The sequence below is a fragment of the Zeus faber genome (genome assembly GCF_960531495.2).
Source record: "Zeus faber genome assembly, chromosome: 11".
Taxonomy (NCBI): Eukaryota; Metazoa; Chordata; class Actinopteri; order Zeiformes; family Zeidae; genus Zeus; species Zeus faber.
This window is the reverse complement of record NC_137205.1, coordinates 27344022-27363007: the sequence shown is the minus strand read 5'-3', so window position 1 is coordinate 27363007 and position 18986 is coordinate 27344022. Positions and strand designations below refer to the sequence as shown.

General features: G+C 49.9%; 2 protein-coding genes across 2 annotated transcripts; both read left to right on the top strand.

Moving 5' to 3' along the window:
- The first annotated feature begins 3480 nt into the window (after window positions 1–3480).
- atp5mc1 (ATP synthase membrane subunit c locus 1) lies at window positions 3481–8886 on the top strand. Its single transcript, XM_080009458.1, has 5 exons — window positions 3481–3593; window positions 4888–4935; window positions 5374–5454; window positions 8104–8282; window positions 8473–8886. The coding sequence occupies exons 2-5, from the start codon at window positions 4897–4899 to the stop codon at window positions 8585–8587; spliced, it is 414 nt and encodes a 137-aa protein (XP_079865584.1). The 5' UTR covers window positions 3481–3593; window positions 4888–4896; the 3' UTR covers window positions 8588–8886.
- Window positions 8887–9878: 992 nt separating this feature from the next.
- ube2z (ubiquitin-conjugating enzyme E2Z) lies at window positions 9879–18485 on the top strand. The gene is made up of 7 exons (XM_080009447.1): window positions 9879–10570; window positions 10942–11014; window positions 14397–14584; window positions 14737–14848; window positions 14941–15053; window positions 16083–16173; window positions 16567–18485. Exons 1-7 carry the CDS (start codon window positions 10197–10199, stop codon window positions 16744–16746), a joined length of 1131 nt encoding a protein of 376 aa, XP_079865573.1. The 5' UTR covers window positions 9879–10196; the 3' UTR covers window positions 16747–18485.
- Window positions 18486–18986: the final 501 nt, after the last annotated feature.

Sequence of the window (18986 nt, the reverse complement as noted above, 5' to 3'; positions counted from 1 at the left end):
CGCAGGTCCTTCCGTCCTGCGGCTGTCAGACTGTATGACCAACAGTGCAGCCAGTAGACCAACCACACACACACACACACACACACACACACACACACACACACACACACACACACACACAACTGTGAAAGAATCCAAGTGCAATTTTTTTATATTAAAAAAAAAAGAAAGTGCAATCCCTGATGTGCAATGTGTCAAGATATGTGCAACACACTTGGTACTATCTGGTTCCTATTTATGGTGATTTTTTTATTTGTATGTTTCTATATATTTTATATTGTTTATAGTTTGTACTTGATATGCTCTTTACTTTCTGCTGTCCCCTTTTTGCTGCTGGAACGATGTAAATTTCCCCGTTGTGGGACTAATAAAGGTTTATCTTATTTTATCTTGTCGAGGCTGGTGCAGCGGTGTGAAAGTGATTTTACAAACTTGTGTGGTAGTTTCAGCTGCCACAAACCCCCCGCGTGGCGTTTCCAGAGCCTTCCGACACGGAGACACAGGGGACGGGGTTGAAAACACACTAGTTTTATTGTCGAGAGTGGGCAAGGTGGAACAAGCCCGGAGCGGATGGAAAACGTGTCATGACAAGGGCTCCTCTCGTGTGCGTGTGGGGATGGGGGTTTTACCTGTTGCTCGTTAATTGGTCTAACGGGCAACAGGCGTACAGCCACACTGGTCCCGGGCCCAGTTACCTAGACCTAAGACAGGTGTGGCTGCTTAAACCACACCCACACCACACTTGTTCTCCTGGCCTGGAAACATTTTTCATCACATGCAGACCAGGAATTCACTTCTTTTATATTGGCTGGCATTTACACCCCCCAGCAAGCCGACGTGCACGAGCCTCAATGCCAACTCGCTGACCAAATATCAGGAGTGGAGAAAGGGAACCGGGACTACCCAGTTAATGAAATGCCCTACCAGGGAGGAGAAGACTTTGGATCATCGCTACAGCGCCATCAGCATCACGCGGGGCTCTGGGACTCACTCTGGGACACACTCCCGTTCATCTGATGCCGGCATCCAGGCAGAAACTAACTCTTTCCAAACCTGTCGCGCGGAGATCTCAGAATTAAGCAGCGGAGGAACTGCGTGAGTGCCTGGACAACACAGACGGGGACACGCTCAGGACCGCTCCCAACAGCCTGGACCAAACACACAGAGGCTGTGTCTTCGAGACGTGTGTTGCAACACGCACCAGGGTCAGTTATAACAATGACAAACCCCTGGGTTACAGCAAGACTGAGGAGGCCAAACGACAGCACTCTTGAGAGGCTGGAACAACAACTCTCAGCCAACGACTCCTCCTCAGTCTGGAAGGGGCTACGGGAGATCACAAACTATAAAACCAAATCCCCACACTCTGTGAAGGACCTCAGAGTGGCAAACGACCTGAATGAGTTTGACTGTAGATTTGACAGACAGTGAAACGGTCCTCACTCTGACCCACACACACGACACCTTGCCATACAATGGAGCCAGACGGCCTCCTCCCCCTCATCACACCTCTCTCCATCCTGTTGAGGGAGATGTTAACTATCTTCTCTTCAAAGTCAGAACCCCCCCGCAAGGCGGCTGGACCGGATGCTGTCTCCCCCTCTACACCCAAGCACCGCGCAGACCAGCTGTCTCCGGTGTACACGGAAATCTCCGTCACGTTCCCGAAAAGCCAGGGGTCGCGGGCCCTAATGACTGCGGAGCAGTCCCTCTGACTCTGCGTTAATGAAGACCTTTGAGCGCCTCGTGCTGACACGCCTCAAGGCCATTAGCACCCACCTCCTTCACCCACTGCAGTTCGCCTACAGAGCCAACAGGTCTGTAGGCGATGCAGTCAACATGGGACTCCACTCCATCCTCCAGCACCTCGACTCCCCCAGCACCTAGGTCAGGATCCTGTTTGTGGACTTCAGCTCAGCATTCAACACCATCGTCCCAGCTCTTCTCCAGAACAAACTATCCCAGATGAACGTGCCCGAGCCCACCTGCTGTTGGATCACTGACTTCCGACAGACAGGAAGCAGCACGTGCGGCTGGGCAAGCTTGTGTCGAAGTCCCGGACCATCAGCACCGGAGCCCCACAAGGCTGTGTGCTCTCTCCTCTACTCTTCTACCTCTACACCAACAGCTGCACCTCTCATCACCCTTCTGTCAAACTTCTGAAGTTTGTGGACGACACAACCCTCACTGGATTAATCTCCAATGGGGTTGAATCCGCCTAAAGAAAGGAAGTTGATGACAGGGCTTCCTGGTGCTGCCAGAACAACGTGGAGCTGCACGCTTTGGAAACTGTAGAGATGGGAGCAGACTTCTGGAGGTGCCCAGCCCCCACCCCCATCATGTGTGACTCCCCAGTTAACACTGGGGAGTCATTCAGATTCCTGGGGACAAATCTCACCGGACCTCAGGTGGGTGGAGAACAACACCTCCACCATCGAGAAGGCCCAGCAGGGGATGTAATTCCCACGGCGACTGAAGAAATTCAACTTGCCTCCGCTGCCAAGGACAAATGCAGACTGCAGCGGATCGTTTGGTCAGCTGAGAAGGTCATGAGCACACACACACACACACACACGCACACACACACACACACACACACTCACAGACACCCCACCCCACACACACACACACTGATGTTCCTGCACCACCAACAACTCCTACCTCCCGTGTAAAATAAACATGTGCAATACAGATGTATATACATACGCACACGTAAACCTATAGTATATTTATTCCAGTTATAGTGTATACGCCTCATGCCCCTCTCATTGCCTCTAACCCTCTCATTGCCTCTTAGCCTTTCACAGCCTACATCATTTACACTTGTTAATAACTTGGTGTGTAAATATTTGTTGATTAATATTTTGTTAAATTCTTTGGCCAATATATATTTTTTTTTTTTGCTTATATCCTGTCGCTTTTTGTCTTTTATGCACCTGTCGCACCAAGTCACTTTCCTTGTATGTGCAAATATACTTGGCAAAATAAAATAATTCGGATTCAGATTAAATGTCTTAAATAAGATTGTAGAATAATCCATTATATACTGAATTATTTACAGAAAATACCTACTTTATTCTAGTATAGCAGCATAGCCGTTCGTATGAATATAAATATAAAGTATATAAAGTCTTAAAATGACCCTTACTCTGCAGTCTGACCTGAAAGTGTTCCCAGGTTACGACCAGACCGACGTCGCCTGAAAGAAGGCGGGACTTCCTGCAGGACAGCCAATCGACACAGAGGACACTGGATGTGCTTTGTAAGGGCACTTCTGGCTCAACGCGCGTTCCCGGCAATATTGTCCAATCAGATTAATGAAACCTCACTGGGACCCGCCCCCGCGCGCGGAGCGGCCAACCACAGCCGCTGCGGCGCAACGCAGCCCGGTGCGACGGGGCGGGATCGGCGGAGCGACTTGCGGACGGACCAATCGACGCCGCGGGAGGTTTCCCCCCGACCAATGCGCGTTGAGGACGTAGCGCCTGAGCTTATAAATGACAAGGTGACGGGCGCTGCCGTCCTACATCCATTGCCTGACGCTGTGCGCTAGAGCAGCTCCCTCCGGACCCTCCGAGAAACAGAACAAATCGGTACATTCGAGCGTTTAATCCGATGAACCCCTCCGCGTCTCTCGCGTCCGCGGTCGCTCGACGTCCGGCGTCCAAGCCTTTTAATTTGCGCACTGCGGGATTGCTGCACGGCTAATGCTAACTGGAGATGCTAGCCCTGGATGTCTCGGGCGGCCGTTCAATGGCGCGACGCCCCCGCCGGGAGGACCCGTCTGTGAATGCGTGTCGCGCGGAGGAACCCGCGGTGCGTCTGGCGCACACGGAGTGGCCGCGTCGCGGTCTCAACGCCGCTCGGACCCTCCGCGGCGAATGCGTGGAGCGCGGGCCGGGCTCCTCGCCGCCAGGGCTGCGGTGACACTTGGATCCAAAATGTCTGACTGGCTGTCTTATTTCTGGGCCTTCTGATCCCGGCCGTCCTCCCGGCGGGGGGGTGGGGCCTCGGGGGCGCCGGTCCCGCAGGACGGCGGCGGCGACTCGTCGTTTACGCCGTTATTCACGCATTTCAGACGGAGGCGGGGGTCTGGGCCCGTCTGCCGGTCTCCGGGTCGTTTGTGACCTTCAGGTGGCGCTTACTTAGCTTAGCAGCCTAGCCCGGAGCGCCGGGAGCCCCGTCCCTTTCCCGGGCGGGCGCGTTCCCAGCAGCCTCTCCGCAGCGGCGGCTGGTTTTTAACACAAGCGGGCGTCCGTTTGTGGGGACGTTTTATTTTTAGTGCGGAGGGTTTTAAACCCGTTGTCAAAGCGGCGTGTCCTTCAGGGTTTAGCTGATCCGAAGTGTCACTCATCCGTCCAGACTGTGTGGGTTTCGCACTCTGATCGAACCCCTGCAGGAGGAGATCCTCTCCGGTCGACACAATTGGATTACCCTTTTAAAAAGAAAAAAAGTCCTAAACTGGGTGATTGCACTGCCGTTGACCCTGGTGGAGCGGGCATGGCCCTGTAGAATAGAGCTTACCAAGCCTGCACAGATCATTTAAACTTGGACTTAAATTAAACACCAATTCAGATTTTCTTTTATTTTCAATGTTCCTACATGTAAGAGGGTTGCGTCTTAGGTTGATGTGATCACTTATCCCAATTTGCCATACCAGAATGTTTGTATCGTAACTAAAAGCCTGGTCTGCATAAGTGTTTTGCATGTTAAAATCCATTCAAACTATTGACCATTCACTAACCGGCTTCCCCTGCGTTGCCGGTAACAGCTGTCCATCATCTAAACGTCGCCGGTCCTCGCGTCGCTCATCGACACAATGAACCTGCACCTGCTCGCTGACTAGCGCGATGAAATGCTTAAAATGCCAACTCTCTTGTGTCTCAGGTTCCAGCCATGTACGCCTGCGCCAAGTTTGTCACTTCCCCTGCTGTGGTACGTACGAGGAAGTCCCAACTAATTGGAACTATTGCAACCCCACTACATGACAATTATTGAAATGGGCTTTCCAGCTTGACAGTGAGGGCACAGTGCAGCCCTCTCATCTAGCAACCGGCGCTAAACTGCAGTTGTAGGTTCGGGAGGTTTGACAACTTCGAACTTTTGATCCAGCTTGTATTATTAATACCCAGACATTGAGGCCACATTGACAAATTTGCTCTCTTAAATTTACTTCAGACATTACGGCTATATCGTTCTTGTTGGAGAGTTACGTGATTCTAAAATGGAAGAAAAATGTTGACCCTCACTATTCTTACGCTATAACAGACTGATATTTGAGCCCCATTTCTAACACTTTATTAATTAACCTAAACAGCTTTTCTCTTTTAAGCCAGTCTCTATTCCCTGCTAATGTTCACTTTCTGTCTGCAGCTTCGTGGAGGGTCCAGACTCCTCGCACGGCCAGTCTCCGTCTCCCTCTTCAACAGACCCGAGGCTTCATTGGAGCAGCAGGTGAATCTTGGCTCTTATTGTGATTTGTCTGCAGCAGTGACAAACGTGCTGAACATACCTACAAAAGGACGGAACAAACAAGATGGTCACATACACATGTACTACATTACCCAAAAACAAGCTCTGTCAGTGGCGTGTTCAACAAAGTGGAAGTTCACCATTGCTGTCGGGTATAAGAACACATTTCAAATGTTTACCATTTTCACACTCATTTCTAGCTCACTACAGGTCCCACAAACGACAGGCAGAAAATAATAATCAGGCGCCCAATTTTGTCCTCTCATCTGCAGTGCAAAAATCTTGCCGATGGAGGTTTGCAAATTAGAGGTTTTGCCCAGTCGGCGCCGCAAAAGAATCCACTCCTTGTGATGTCACAACTGTCAGATTGCGGTTATTAATTTACAGATCCATTGCAGCCTGCTATAATAGTGGCGGCCATTGTGACAATTTAATAAGACATTCCAAGTAGCCATGCCAGTTAAGCGTTTATCTTAAATATAACTTCCATTATGTTCTTGGAAACGTGCATAATTGCGCAACTATTAAATCTGAGATCACACAGGTTTCGTGGCTGAGACCCATCGTCTCCGCCCTGCTTCGGTCTCTCTGGGTCACATTTTAACATGGCGATATGTTCCTGGGTCTTGCGTCCCGATAAACGTGACGTGCCTTGTTCACGCCCGGGCCCAGCTCTTTATTTACCTCAGTCCCTCCTCTGCGGTCTGATCGAGGTTTGGGTTCCCAAAGTCCTAATGTTTTAAAGCTCCACATCAAAACAGCGTCTTTCTTGTGCCCATTGCATCAAAGGGAGTTGTTGGTCATCCGTTTACCTGAAATATGAACGCATCTAGTTCTTACAGTAGAGAAATGCTGTCACTGCCTTTGTGGGGTGTTTCTGAACTAATTCACCAGCTGGACTGAATGATTGCCACTTTGAGACAGTGCAGCAGGAAAGTTACCAGTTCAAGGAGAGTCACAGACACCAACTCGACGATAACTATGATAATTAAGAGTTATTTTCGATAGCTTTTTGAGTCAAGTTTTCTACCTTCAAAGACACGACACAAACAGCCAATCATACAACAGCGAAACAAACATGTTTTAATTAGTTGAACTAAAGCACACTTCTCCAGGGGCCATGTCTGAATCCCATCGTGTCGTTGCGCCGATCTGTTATGCACATATTATCAAACATGAAGTCTGACCAGTGTTGGACTCCAGGTGGGCCAGGGGCTTCCGCCGCTGTCTCCCCGGCCGCGGTGCTCTCCGGCCGGGCAGTGGGGATGGCCCCACCGCCCGGAACTGTCGCGGCGGGGTCTTCCTCACATACCAGCTTGAACTCGCCCTCCTTGCAGCCCGAGCCTGGCGTGGCCCCCTCATCCCCAAAAAAGCAGACCGATTAAAGAAAGAATCCGTGACATCATCAGTGACATCTAGTGTGACGCGGTTGGAGAGCAGCCCCTGGTCCGCTCAAAATGTCCCCGCATATAATCGCACCTCTTTGTGGCAGTTTCGCCTACCACGCGCCACCCAAGTGCCGTTTCCGGGGACCTCCGGAACAGAGACACAGATGACGGGGGGGACAGTGTATTTTAGAGAGTGGGCAAGTTGAATAAGCCCAGGAGCAGATAAACACGTGTCATGACGCTCCTCTCGTGTGTGTGTGTGTGTGTGTGTGTGTGTGTGTGTGTGTGTTTTACCTGCTGCTTGTTGGACCAACCAACGAGCAACAGGTATGCAGCCACTCTGCTCCTGGGTCCACCAATTACCTAGACCCAGGTCAGGTGTGGCTGCTCAAACCACACCATCCCCACACCGCACTGTTGTTTACCTATTTTATTTATTCAGTGTTTAATGTAAAGCCATGAGAATACACTTAGAACTGTAAATTGATTATTATTAAATGACTGTGATAATTATCGACGTTGATCAGTAATAAACATTGTGATGTCATTCTTTTTCGCCATATCGTTCAGCCTTCGTGCGGCGCTGAGCCCTATAGACAAACTGTTTTTCATTTGGGCAGAACGCATAAACGGCTCCACAAGCACTTTAATCCCAGTACAGTATATGGTACTGTGTATAGAGCGCCACAGCTACACAACCCACCCCTTAACATTTTTTTGCCTCCTCAGAGATCAAAAGGTAAGTGGATGTGATATCTAGCCCGAGGCTGCGCATCATCTGTTAAAGGCAAACTTAGATCTTTTAAATTGATATGGATTTGAGAGAGTAGCTTCGGCTGACTGCCGCACACTGGGCTGCAGGATGAATACTTTGTACATCAGGTGAACGTGGTTGCCAAAGAACATGGTACTGGGCAAAACTAATAAAGATGAGATGCCGTCTCTTCGGTTAACTGCCAATGAGCGGGGGGTTCTGGGTAAAGGAACATCAGTGCTACTACCCCAAATCATACCTCAGAAATGTCCTGCTTCTGCCACCTTCCTGTTGGGTCGACTCCCACACACCTGGTTCCAGTTCCTTTACACAGACCTTCCGCAAACGGGAGTTTCCTAGGGGTCGTTTCGTCCCCTGATCCCTGAGGACCTCGCCGAGGTCCGGTGCAGAACCGGACCGAGCCTCGAAATGGAGAGATCGACCTCCCACAGTATCAGTGACACCATTCCATCCCTGCTTCCTCCCCAGGCCCTGGTGCCGCTCGGCCAGTCCGCAGTTCTGAGCCGCTCCTTTCAGACCAGCGCCGTCTCCCGGGACATCGACACCGCGGCCAAGTTCATCGGCGCCGGTGCTGCTACAGTCGGCGTTGCGGGATCAGGGGCGGGAATTGGAACCGTTTTTGGGAGCCTCATCATCGGCTATGCCAGGTAACGAACGAGGGCCGGGAGGCTGGTTGGATTTTAGGGGGAAATTTCCTTTAAAGATTCTATCAGTAGGATTTGCAAACAAGTAATTCCCATCAGCTGAAGCAAATATTCTCCCCGTACAGTTTGTAAACATATTCTGTGGTTTTCTCCGTGAGATTGTGTTGCCAACCTGTGGTCTGTGTCCTGGCAGGAACCCCTCCCTGAAGCAGCAGCTCTTCTCTTACGCCATCCTGGGGTTCGCCCTGTCTGAGGCCATGGGTCTCTTCTGTCTGATGGTGGCGTTCCTCATCCTGTTTGCCATGTAAGCCTGGCAGCGTACCTCCACCTCCTCCCTCCATCCCCCTCCCCTTCCTTCCGGAGCGGGGTTCTGAACCCGGAAGGAGCCGACGGGTCATTCCAATCAACAGAAAAAAAACGACGAAATTAAAAAAAAAAAAAAAACGCCTACACACCTGAGGATAAGGGAGTGTTCAGTCCTACTTTATTTTTTTTTTTCTCCTTTTTTGTTCCTCTGCTCTTTATTTTCGGGTTTTCAAACGTTTTATGTAACACCACACTGCAGTTCAAATGAAATCTGTCCTGAATAAATGGTTGGGATAACTTAGTCTGTCTTTATTGTCATTTATGGCAGGGATACTGCAAAAAGACTTTCCCTCAGGGTGGTGTACACACAATATAGGATGTAGCATAGCAGTGATGACACATTTACACTGAGAATTAAGGAGGCGTAAGATAACGTCAAACCAGCCTGATGTGCTCTCAACAGTTTGTGCCCGTCTCAAATCAATCAGCTGCCGGTGACAGGCGCTCTCAAGGACCCTTAAGATCAGAGATTTCCTTCAGGTTCTCTGAGGTTTGTGTATGTTACGCACTGGGGTGGGGGATAAAATGTGTGGATGACGTAATGCAGCGTTAAGTTGCCGGCGTCTGCTGTGGACAGCCACCTTCTGCGCACGCCGCCCGTCCAGAAGAAACGATATAAACCTCTTTACTACAACCTGGTAAAGGACAGAGCTCCGTTCTTCTATCCTCAGTAAAATGTTTACAACGGTTCATAGCACAAGCTCTGAATTCAACACCGCTGCTGCAGCGTCTCGCTTTCCTTTGCCTCAAAACGTGTTGAAGCTCATTTTCCAAACGCGGCGGAACTCACGATATTGGCGATCTGCGCATTACGCTTCGGGCGTGCAACCTGTTTTCGGCTAAAAAAAAAAAAAAGGTTTTAACCATTTTTTTTTTTTTCAAGGCCCAAACGTTTGACCCGTTGGGCTGCAGCAGAGCGGTAAGTTACTCTGGGTCTGGAAACTCAGCTGTTCGGCCAGGACGTGCTGTCGATTGCGCCGTTACGAGTGACGGGGAGGCGTGCGCGCGCGCTCAACTCTTTAAAAAAAAAAAAAAAAAATGGGGGGGGGGGGGGGCGACGACACTGTTTACATCTTGTGTGACGTCGGTGAGTGACGTCACACCGGGGGACCGGACACGCCACGCGCCGTCCCCCCGGGCCGCCGCGCGGGGGCGCTGGAGAGCGCGCGAGTCAAAGAGGAAGTGCCCCGGACGCAGGTTATTAAATCACTTTCCAAACTTCCTGCTGCGGCGCGCGGCGACGCTCCGGCTCTCCGCGTCTCTTGTGCAACTGTTCGGGGGGAGAACCGCCCGCCGGTGTCCGCGTCCATTCCAGGCCCGCGGAGAGAGGGAGGGAGAGAGAGAGGGGGAGAGAGAGGGGCGGGAGCTAAAGGGAACTAGCCGTCATGTCGTGGGGAGGAACGCCTGGCTCGCTGCGTGTGGCCTCCGCTCTTGCCCGCTCCCCGGCCCCGCTGCCCGGCAGTCTCAGCACCGTGTAACGGGAGGGTCGATGCCGCGACCAGCTCGCTCCAACTAACCGCGATTCGAGACGCTTTCTTGCTTGTGGACCCCATGGCGGACGAATTCGAGGGCGAGTCGAGCGGGTCGGGCGCCCCCGGTGCGGGGTTTCCCGGCCCGGGGAATGGAGCTCCGCCGCTGCCCGCTCTGACCGGCGCGCCGCCCGGGGGATACTCGGCGAGCGGCGGCGCCGCTTCCTCCGCCAGCCCCGGCCCGGCCTCCCCTCCGCACGCCGCGGCCGCCCCCACGTCGACCGTGACGGCCGGCCCGGTCCCGCTGGGGAACAGCATCGCCCCGGCCGGGGGTGTCGGCGGGGTGGCCGGGGCCAGCCTCCTGTCCCAGATCCACGCCACCTCCTGGGACCCGACCCTGAGCACCGACTGGGACAACGAGAAGGCTTCCCAGCAGTGCATTCTGAGGATCAAGAGGTAAGACCCAACACTTTAATTTGGATTCTGACGTAAGTTGGAGCCAAGAAAGCCGGAAAACGTGGAGAGGGAAACGAAAGTGAAAGGTTTTAGGAGTTTGATTTCCAACTGAAAGTCCCCATGACCCTTGAGCCGCATCCAGGAACTTTGGCAAAGAGGGAAGTTTGGGGAAGAAATAGACCCCAAATAAGTGTGTGTGCGCGCCGCCTTTCTCAATGTCTTTGTGACTCGTTAACTTTATGGAAAAACATCTAGGACTTCCAAACGCAGTTATGTCATAAAAGAAAAGCCGTAAACATGGAGTTTGACCGGTAATTTGATAATAACTTTTCAGTTTCTAAATGATCGTTTTTTTCTCCCTCCCACCTCAGGGATATCATGTCCATCTACAAAGAGCCTCCACCGGGAATGTTTGTCGTCCCTGACCCTCAGGACATGACCAAGGTGATCCGTTAACCCCACCACCCCACCCCATTTCTCCTCAAATCCATGGCAGCGCTGGGAACCGAAATGTCATAGTTTTATATTATCGAACAAATATGACATAATGTTGATTACTGAGACATACAGTGTTGTTCAATACCTCAGTTTTAAAACAATAGCTAGTCAATCTATTCAGTGTCAATTTGCCCCCAAAAAAGAAAACAAACCTTCATTTATGAAGAATAAATGGGTTGAGTATATATTTTGCAAAAATAGTTTATATTATGCTGGACTGGGGTGCATTTAAGTTTAAAGCAGTGTAATACCCAGCCCCTTCTGCTTGGAACAATTGTGAATCTTTCTTTCCTAACCTCCTTCCCAGAAAACGCACACCCCTCCTCCATCCATCCATCCATCCCAACATCTCTCTCTCTCTCCTCTCTCTCTTTCTCTCTCCTTTCTGTCCTCAATCCCTTGCCCTACTTCTCTTTCTCCAGTTCCTTGTTTATTTTCTGTCCTCCTTCACCTCCCCTCACCTCCCCCCTCTCCTCTCTCCCTCTCTCTCTCTCCGCGTCACTTTGCCTCGGTATCTCTGCTCATCCCGTTGCCATCTCCAATCTCATCCATTTTCAAACGGTGGAAACTGATTAATACGCGGTCGAAGTGCGGGGAACCCTATTGTTTTTGTGCAGATTCTTCATATTATTCTCCGGCTGAAAGTGCTTGGCGCTCTCAAACCCATGGACACCGAACTAGGAAACATAAAAAAGAAAGGGATTCAACGGCCAGATGTTGGGGCTATAACCACCAATTTCATGTCTTTATAACTTCTGGACGTAGGAACAAAATTCTGGCACCAATACATTCCTCGGGTCGTGGCGAGTCTACGCCTATGTTGCGCCGTGGTAGGTTTTCCATCCAAAGCATTTTTTTCCCTAACCCCTCCTACAGATGTGGTCCAGATGTGTATCAAACTTGGACCACAGCATGTCTGGGCTGCCCTGAATCCAATTTATTTCAGTGGCCATTTGCCACACCCCATTGTTTGGCCACAATACATTTTCAAAGTTTACAAATAATGTCTGTTTGACATAATCTGCCACAACTCATCAACGCATTGGGCTATCATCATCCAACTTGGTATATATGTGCAAGGTATGAATCTGAGGCACTGTGAGAAATCTGGCATCGTTTGGTGGCACTATTGCAATCGTGTAACTTTTAATCGCCACCATTTTGTTTTTTGAATTTGGTTCAGTTTTCACCAGGATTTGACCACAGCGTCGTACAGTACCATTTGGCCTCATTCAGTTTAGTCATGTAAGGTACATAATACAGGTTTCCGTGGTTCCTTGAAACGCTAACATATGTATACGATACAAATGTGGTTTTATGTCGACACACACTGCTAGCTTCATAGGCTCATGTGTTAGACCAATCACGTGTACTTATGTTTGGACCAATCACCGTGCGCTAACGTCAGTCAATGTTCATTTACGATACTTTTAGCCCGAAAAAAATAAAAAATAAAAAAAAATGCCAAGAAGATTGATAATAATAAAAATCTGGACAAAAACAGGGTTCCAGCCCTGTGCGCTGGACCCCTCAATATAACTGCACGGCAGCAACGCACCGGGTTCCACCGAATGACAAGGAATGAACTAAAGAAGCGACGTTTGTGCACAGTGCCGCTCCACATCTGCAACACCTGGATGCAGCAACCCACCTCATGTCACGGACACACGACACGACACCACTTTGAAAGACGTCAGATGGCTGCACGGTTCACACGACACAGCTTTCTGTCTTGAGATTGGGAGGCTTGAGGTCCTTGTGGTTTTCCACGCTACAGGACCGATCGGCGACAAGGGGGGGGGGGTCACACATTACAGGGTCTTTCACCGGGAGGAATCCCCGACCAGTCCTGTCGGGTGTCAGGAAAACAGGCGCAAGAAGTGACAGCGGAGATGACACGATACCATGCACGGGGCTGGATTATAATATATATTTTTTTTAAATCAGATTATTGGTCATTGTGAAAAAAATCAATAAAAGCAGAATTGAATTAAGAAACATAATAAAAACCCAGAGAAGAAAAGTAAAATAGGTATTGCCGTGTGTTTCTGGCGGCTGCTCCGTGCACTTCCGTCTCTCCTTTTCGACCCTCGCTGCCTGATTCCCGACTCGACCCCGACATGACCAGATATTACACCTGCTTGATGTCTCGCCGGCGTCTGCGAGCCTTCTGTGAGCAGCCGGATCACTTTGCGAGCCCTTCACACCGCGCGCGCGTATATTTTATTAGCAGTTATCTTCAAACATCAAGATGTCAGCACGGCACTTAGCGGTCGGTAGGAGACAGGTTTCCCATCGTGTTTGCGGCTCTCCTGACACATTTCAAGTGGATTTATTACCGTGTCGTGGTTTTTACAGCTGATTGAACGCTCGTGCCGGAGTCGGGTCGATTTCCGGTTTTGCCGGTCCGGTGTACGAGGCTAAACCGGTTTGATTTTATGCAAACGGGCAACCTGCATTTGTCATTACGGGACGTTCTGGTGACATTTAAAAAGTAGCCTACATCGGCAAACTGTGCCGACACCGTCACGGCACTGAAATCCAGCTTGTATTGCATTAGCGATAGGCGATATTACAACATGATAAACATAATATTGTGGTTGTTTACCGACTCTGGAGCGGCTGCTGAGTCAAGTGTGGCACCTAGAAAAAGTTAAAATGGTAAAATTCAGTAGCCAGGGGTTTGGCTTTATATCAAACCGCTTTGAAAATGTTTGCAACGGCCCCAAACTATTTTTTTGCACAATTTTCTTTTTTTTTTTTTAATTCATTACCTAATCTTTCCCATTTCTGACCACTCCCTTAGCGTTTCTCAAACTATGTTGATGCGTGTCCCGGGGACCTGCCCCGCGAATGTCGTGTCATTCGGAATTAGACTTTTGAATGTTTCACTTTTCACTTTTTGATGTTTCACTTCTGGCGGCAGCAATGAGCCTTTGACCCAGAAGTGCATGTTATAGCGCCCCCCGGCCAATCAGCACCGTTGTTTTGGGCCTGGCTACGCCTGGACTGTGTGTGTGGCCAAATGGACAATGCGTTACTAATGTCAGGATGAGTTACTGGTGAAATCACAGGAGGAAAAAAAATATTAGGAATTCAAGCAATTACAATCGGCTCCCCGTTTTCCCGGTCATTACTAGTGTAGTGTAATAAATAACAGTGAAGTACATTTCAGATTTCCTCTCCAAATTGTAGAGCTCTACAGTTCACTGTCCTTCCTTACTCTACTTTTTATATATATATATATATATATATATATATATATATATATATATATATATATATATATATATATATATTTTTTTTTTTTTTTTAATGCTCTACCCAGATCCACGCCCTGATCACGGGCCCCTTCGACACCCCGTACGAAGGCGGCTTCTTCCTCTTCCTGTTCCGCTGCCCCCCGGACTACCCCATCCACCCCCCGCGGGTCAAGCTCATCACCACGGGGCAGAACACTGTCCGCTTCAACCCAAACTTCTACCGCAACGGCAAGGTCTGCCTCAGCATCCTGGGGTGAGTCGGGGGCCTCCTCCAGGGCTCCCGTTGTCGTTGCTAGTGCAGACGCCATGATGGGGCTGAAGTGCCCGGAACGCGGTGGAGTAAATGCTTTTCGGTGTGTTTTTGTCGTTTCTAAAACGTCAGTTTGTATTTGTGTGCGCGTACAGCACGTGGACGGGGCCGGCGTGGAGTCCAGCTCAGAGTATTTCATCTGTCCTCATCTCCATCCAGTCCCTGATGACGGAGAACCCCTACCACAACGAGCCGGGCTTCGAGCAGGTACGGCGCACCGCGCACCGCTGGTGGGTGTGGTCAGGTGTTCATCCAGTAGTTTACACACGACAACCTTGCTCTCCGTGTCCCTGCCTCAGGAGCGCCACCCGGGGGACAGCAAGAACTACAACGAGTGCATCCGCCACGAGACCATGCGCGTGGCAGTGTGCGACATGCTGGAGGGGAAGATCCCCTGTCCGGAGGCTCTGTGGTGAGGGATACGCTCATTAGCATCGTAACCACGGCGACCGTCTTCCCGCGGGGTCACTTTAGGGGGTGTCGCGATTCGATTTAGACTTTGGATTTTAAGCTTTCCGTTCGATTTTCGATTAAAACAGACTTTTTTTTTTTCTTTTTTTTTATGCACCGACGGCGATGCCATTGTTAGAATATCGAGCCTCGATTTGTGAGGAAAAACACTTAGTTTCTCGAGGAATGACTTTGAGTCCGTTCAGGTTGAATCATTATAAATGATATTTTTTTAGTGGTGGAATCGACATAAACAAAATATTTCATACAATTTCATAGTTGAAAGAAATTCTTGGGAGGTCTGAGAGTCGGCTCTTCTTATTGAGACGGATGATGCGATTCCACTAAAAAAAGACAAATCGTGCTCCGTTCCAAGAGATGGTTTTGCGTCTACCGACTCTCGGGGTGATTCACCGGCAGATCAGCCGTATTTAGCAGAATAATTTAATCAGAAATATTGCTCAATTTCGGCTTCAACATTTCTATAATGTAAGTTCTGGAAATAGCTAGACAAGCAGGAGGTTCCTAAAAACAGACATTTGTCACCCAGTTGCTCAGAGCCACATCACTGCTGCACATTTTTCAGAATTCATAATTTGCCCTTTTCACGCCGTGTTTGTAACTCCTCCCCAGCTCAGATCTTACTCCTCTGTGAAGCATCAGTGTTTCTGGTTTAGCGTTGACTCTCCTCCACCTGCAGTAAGCCATGTGTACTGGTAGACCCTAAATGTGGGAAAATGTTTCCTTGTCGTACCTCAAAAGAGCAGTTCGCCAAATTTTACCTGTACTAAGTTGTCCTGGGTGGATTTGCGTTTAGGACTGGACTGGACTGGATTTAGACATTGCGTCAAAGTTAAAGGCTCAAAGTGCTTTGCAAGTCAAAGGGGAGTTTGAGCTTGATCGCCCCCTAACGCTCACTGTCTCTCTCTGTCTCTCTCTCTGTCTCTCTCTCTGTCTCTCTCTCTGTCTCTCTCTCTCTCTCTCTCTCTAGGAGTGTGATGGAAAAGTCCTTCCTGGAGTACTACGATTTCTATGAAGGGGTCTGCAAAGAGCGGCTTCACATGCAGGGGCAGAACATGACGGTGAGTATCTGGCCATTGATGGACATTGATTTCCCTTCTTAGCTGACTTTCTTAACTTACTTACCAACCGAAAAATCAATAAGCAAAATTGATGTGTAATGTAGTTTGTGTCACCAGATGTCATAACTTTTGTTGCTATTTTGTACAGTTTTTTTCAGTCACACGTTGTCTCGTTGATGGTGATTATCCTCCTTGTAAAGAGGCAATCATGTATAATTGTAAATTAAAACGTCACGAGGCCATGGACGGAAGGAGGTGACTGGATAAGTCAATCAGAAAACCCCCCCCATGAGCCTTTTTGTTGGGTGGATTCATCGTGACGTGCGACCCAAGGCGGCAATGACGCTCTTACTCTTCCATCTCTCTACCCCCTCCCCCCCTCCCCTCCACCAGGACCCATTTGGGGAGAAGCGTGGGCGGTTCGACTACCAGGGCCTCCTGGCTCGCCTCGGCGCCACGCAGCGCAGGATACGGGAGAAGAGCCCGGCGGAGGAGGACCAGAACGAGGGCTCGGACTCGGACACCAGCTCCTCAGAGACGGATCCAGACAGTCAGGGCAGCTCTCAGCCCTGACCCCCACCCTCCCTCCACCCCACCCCCCTGCACCCCACCCCACCCCAGGGAGGGACGCTTCAATCGAACCCCGGCCTACGGGCGAAGGTTCGGGCGCCCGGCCTGAAACCACGGGATCTTGTTTTATTTCAATTTTTTTTTGCGGTGGGCGTAGCGGGGAGGCTCGGTGGTGTTTGTTTTTCGTTTTTTATTTTTAATTTTTTTGGCAACGCCGGCTGAGTTAGAGCCGCGGGAGGTCGTCGCGTGCGTGCGGGAGCAGCCGAGCGCAGCGCTTTGACGACGTTGATCTGGTTTGAGGGGAAAAAATAAAAACACCATCAGCCGCTCGCCCCGGCGCGCTCGCATTCTGTCCCGTGTCCGCGTGTCAGCCTTGACAGGAAACCAGCCGCTGTTCAGAGGTGCTGTTCCCAAATCAGAGTTTGCAAACACAAAAAACACAAGGTTCCGTAATTCCAAGGTCAACTCGCGGAATAAAATGCTTTCCTATGCCTCGACTTCTCCACAGAGCCCATTGCATCTTTCTATGACAGGGACTCTCTTTTAATTTCACACCCTAAGAATCCAACCTTGTTTGAAGCAGCCATTTTGACGGCCTTAGTGACACCCCTTGACGTGAAGTGGGTCTGGCAGAGGGCCAGGTCCCGGTCACCGGCTCCCTAAGCAGTCTGGCCAACTCTCTCATGGTTTCCTCGTTGTCCTGGCGCTCTTCGTTTCGATGGCGCCACGAAAACCGGTTTCACCACGGAGCAGGGTGCCGACCGAAGCCGCGCACCACGCGCCGCTCCCCCCCCCCCCCTTCCTTCACCACCGGAAGTGAGGGGAACGACGGACCTGAGGCGAAATGGGAGAAATCCGGGTTAGAAGTTGTCCGTTTTCACCGTCGTTGCCGTTACGTCCGTTTGTTTTTTTGCCACGTTCTGAATGAAGACGCCGTTGAGGAGTCCACGCCTTGTGCTTGTGTCTGGTAGTATCATGCCGTGGTTGTCGTCGGGGAGGAGGGGGGGGGGGGCTGTAACGGAGACCCCGGGAAAGGTCACCAGACGGGTGCACCGCAGAGGCCAAGGAAGGAGGTGCGAGTCCTGCACGCTGACGTGACGTGCGTTGGTCGGCACATAGTCGTCGTTTTCCAGATCTCCCCAAATCGGGCCGGGTAGTCCTCGCTCTGGCGCCTCTTCCAAGGACCTTCTCATTTTGTTCCTCCCCCTCGGCGGTGGTGACGGTAAAAGGTGACAGTTTGGATTGCCGATCGGGTTTCGGTTGAAGCCGATCTGCGACGAGAGTTTAACGTTCTGATGCATTTTCTCCCTTTTGCTGTTTTCACAGTTATATTCTATTTTTTATTTTTTTTTCCCCCTGAAACCTTTTTCTACTGTTATGGTTATTAGGAGGTGTTGACGTCAGGTCGGAATTGGCCCGGGCAAGTAATTCAGAAGTGATAAAGGGCATTTACTCACACTGACATTATGTTATAGAAAAGAATATATTTAATTATTAAAATGTTGATAGCGATGCACTTCCTGAGCAGAATTATGGAAGGGGGAGGAGGGGGGTTACAGGCCCATGTATGTACTTTTGGGTTCGGTGTCTATCAAACCGTGTTTCCTGTGCTGCTCAAGACCGGACAAGTTTAAGATAATGGATTTTCATTGTAATTTGCAGTACTTTGGGATTTGTTTTGGCATTGTATTGACAGCCTGGAAAAGCATGGAATAAAATGTTCTGATAGACATGAAACGGAATTGGAGCCTGTGTATCGTGATGTTGGTTGTGAAGCGTAATATTGAATTGGGAGTCACCAAATTGTCCAATCCTGTCCCGAAATAAAAGTCTGGGGGGGGGGGGGGGGGGGAGAAAACGGGAATAAAACAAGCGGGAATTCTGTTTACCTCCCTCGACTGCAAAAGGTTTTCTGTGCATCTTCTGATTTCATCACAGAACTAATGTGAAATGGACCACATTGAAAATGCATTTATAGACAGTATTTAAGGCCCTTTAATCTTGACTTTTTTTTGGATGGGTTGTGGGCAATCAACTGTTGGCCAAATGCACAACAAATCTTTAGGTATGCATATACGACTACATGCTAGAAGGATATCTTCCAGCGGGTGGTGCAGCTGTAACAAATGGTAAAATAAGAATATAATACTCAACTGTCCTACTCATGACGTCAGTACACTGCGTCGGGCCGCGCATGCTGCATTCCCACTAGGTCGAAACTCGGAAAATCATTTACCGTTGTT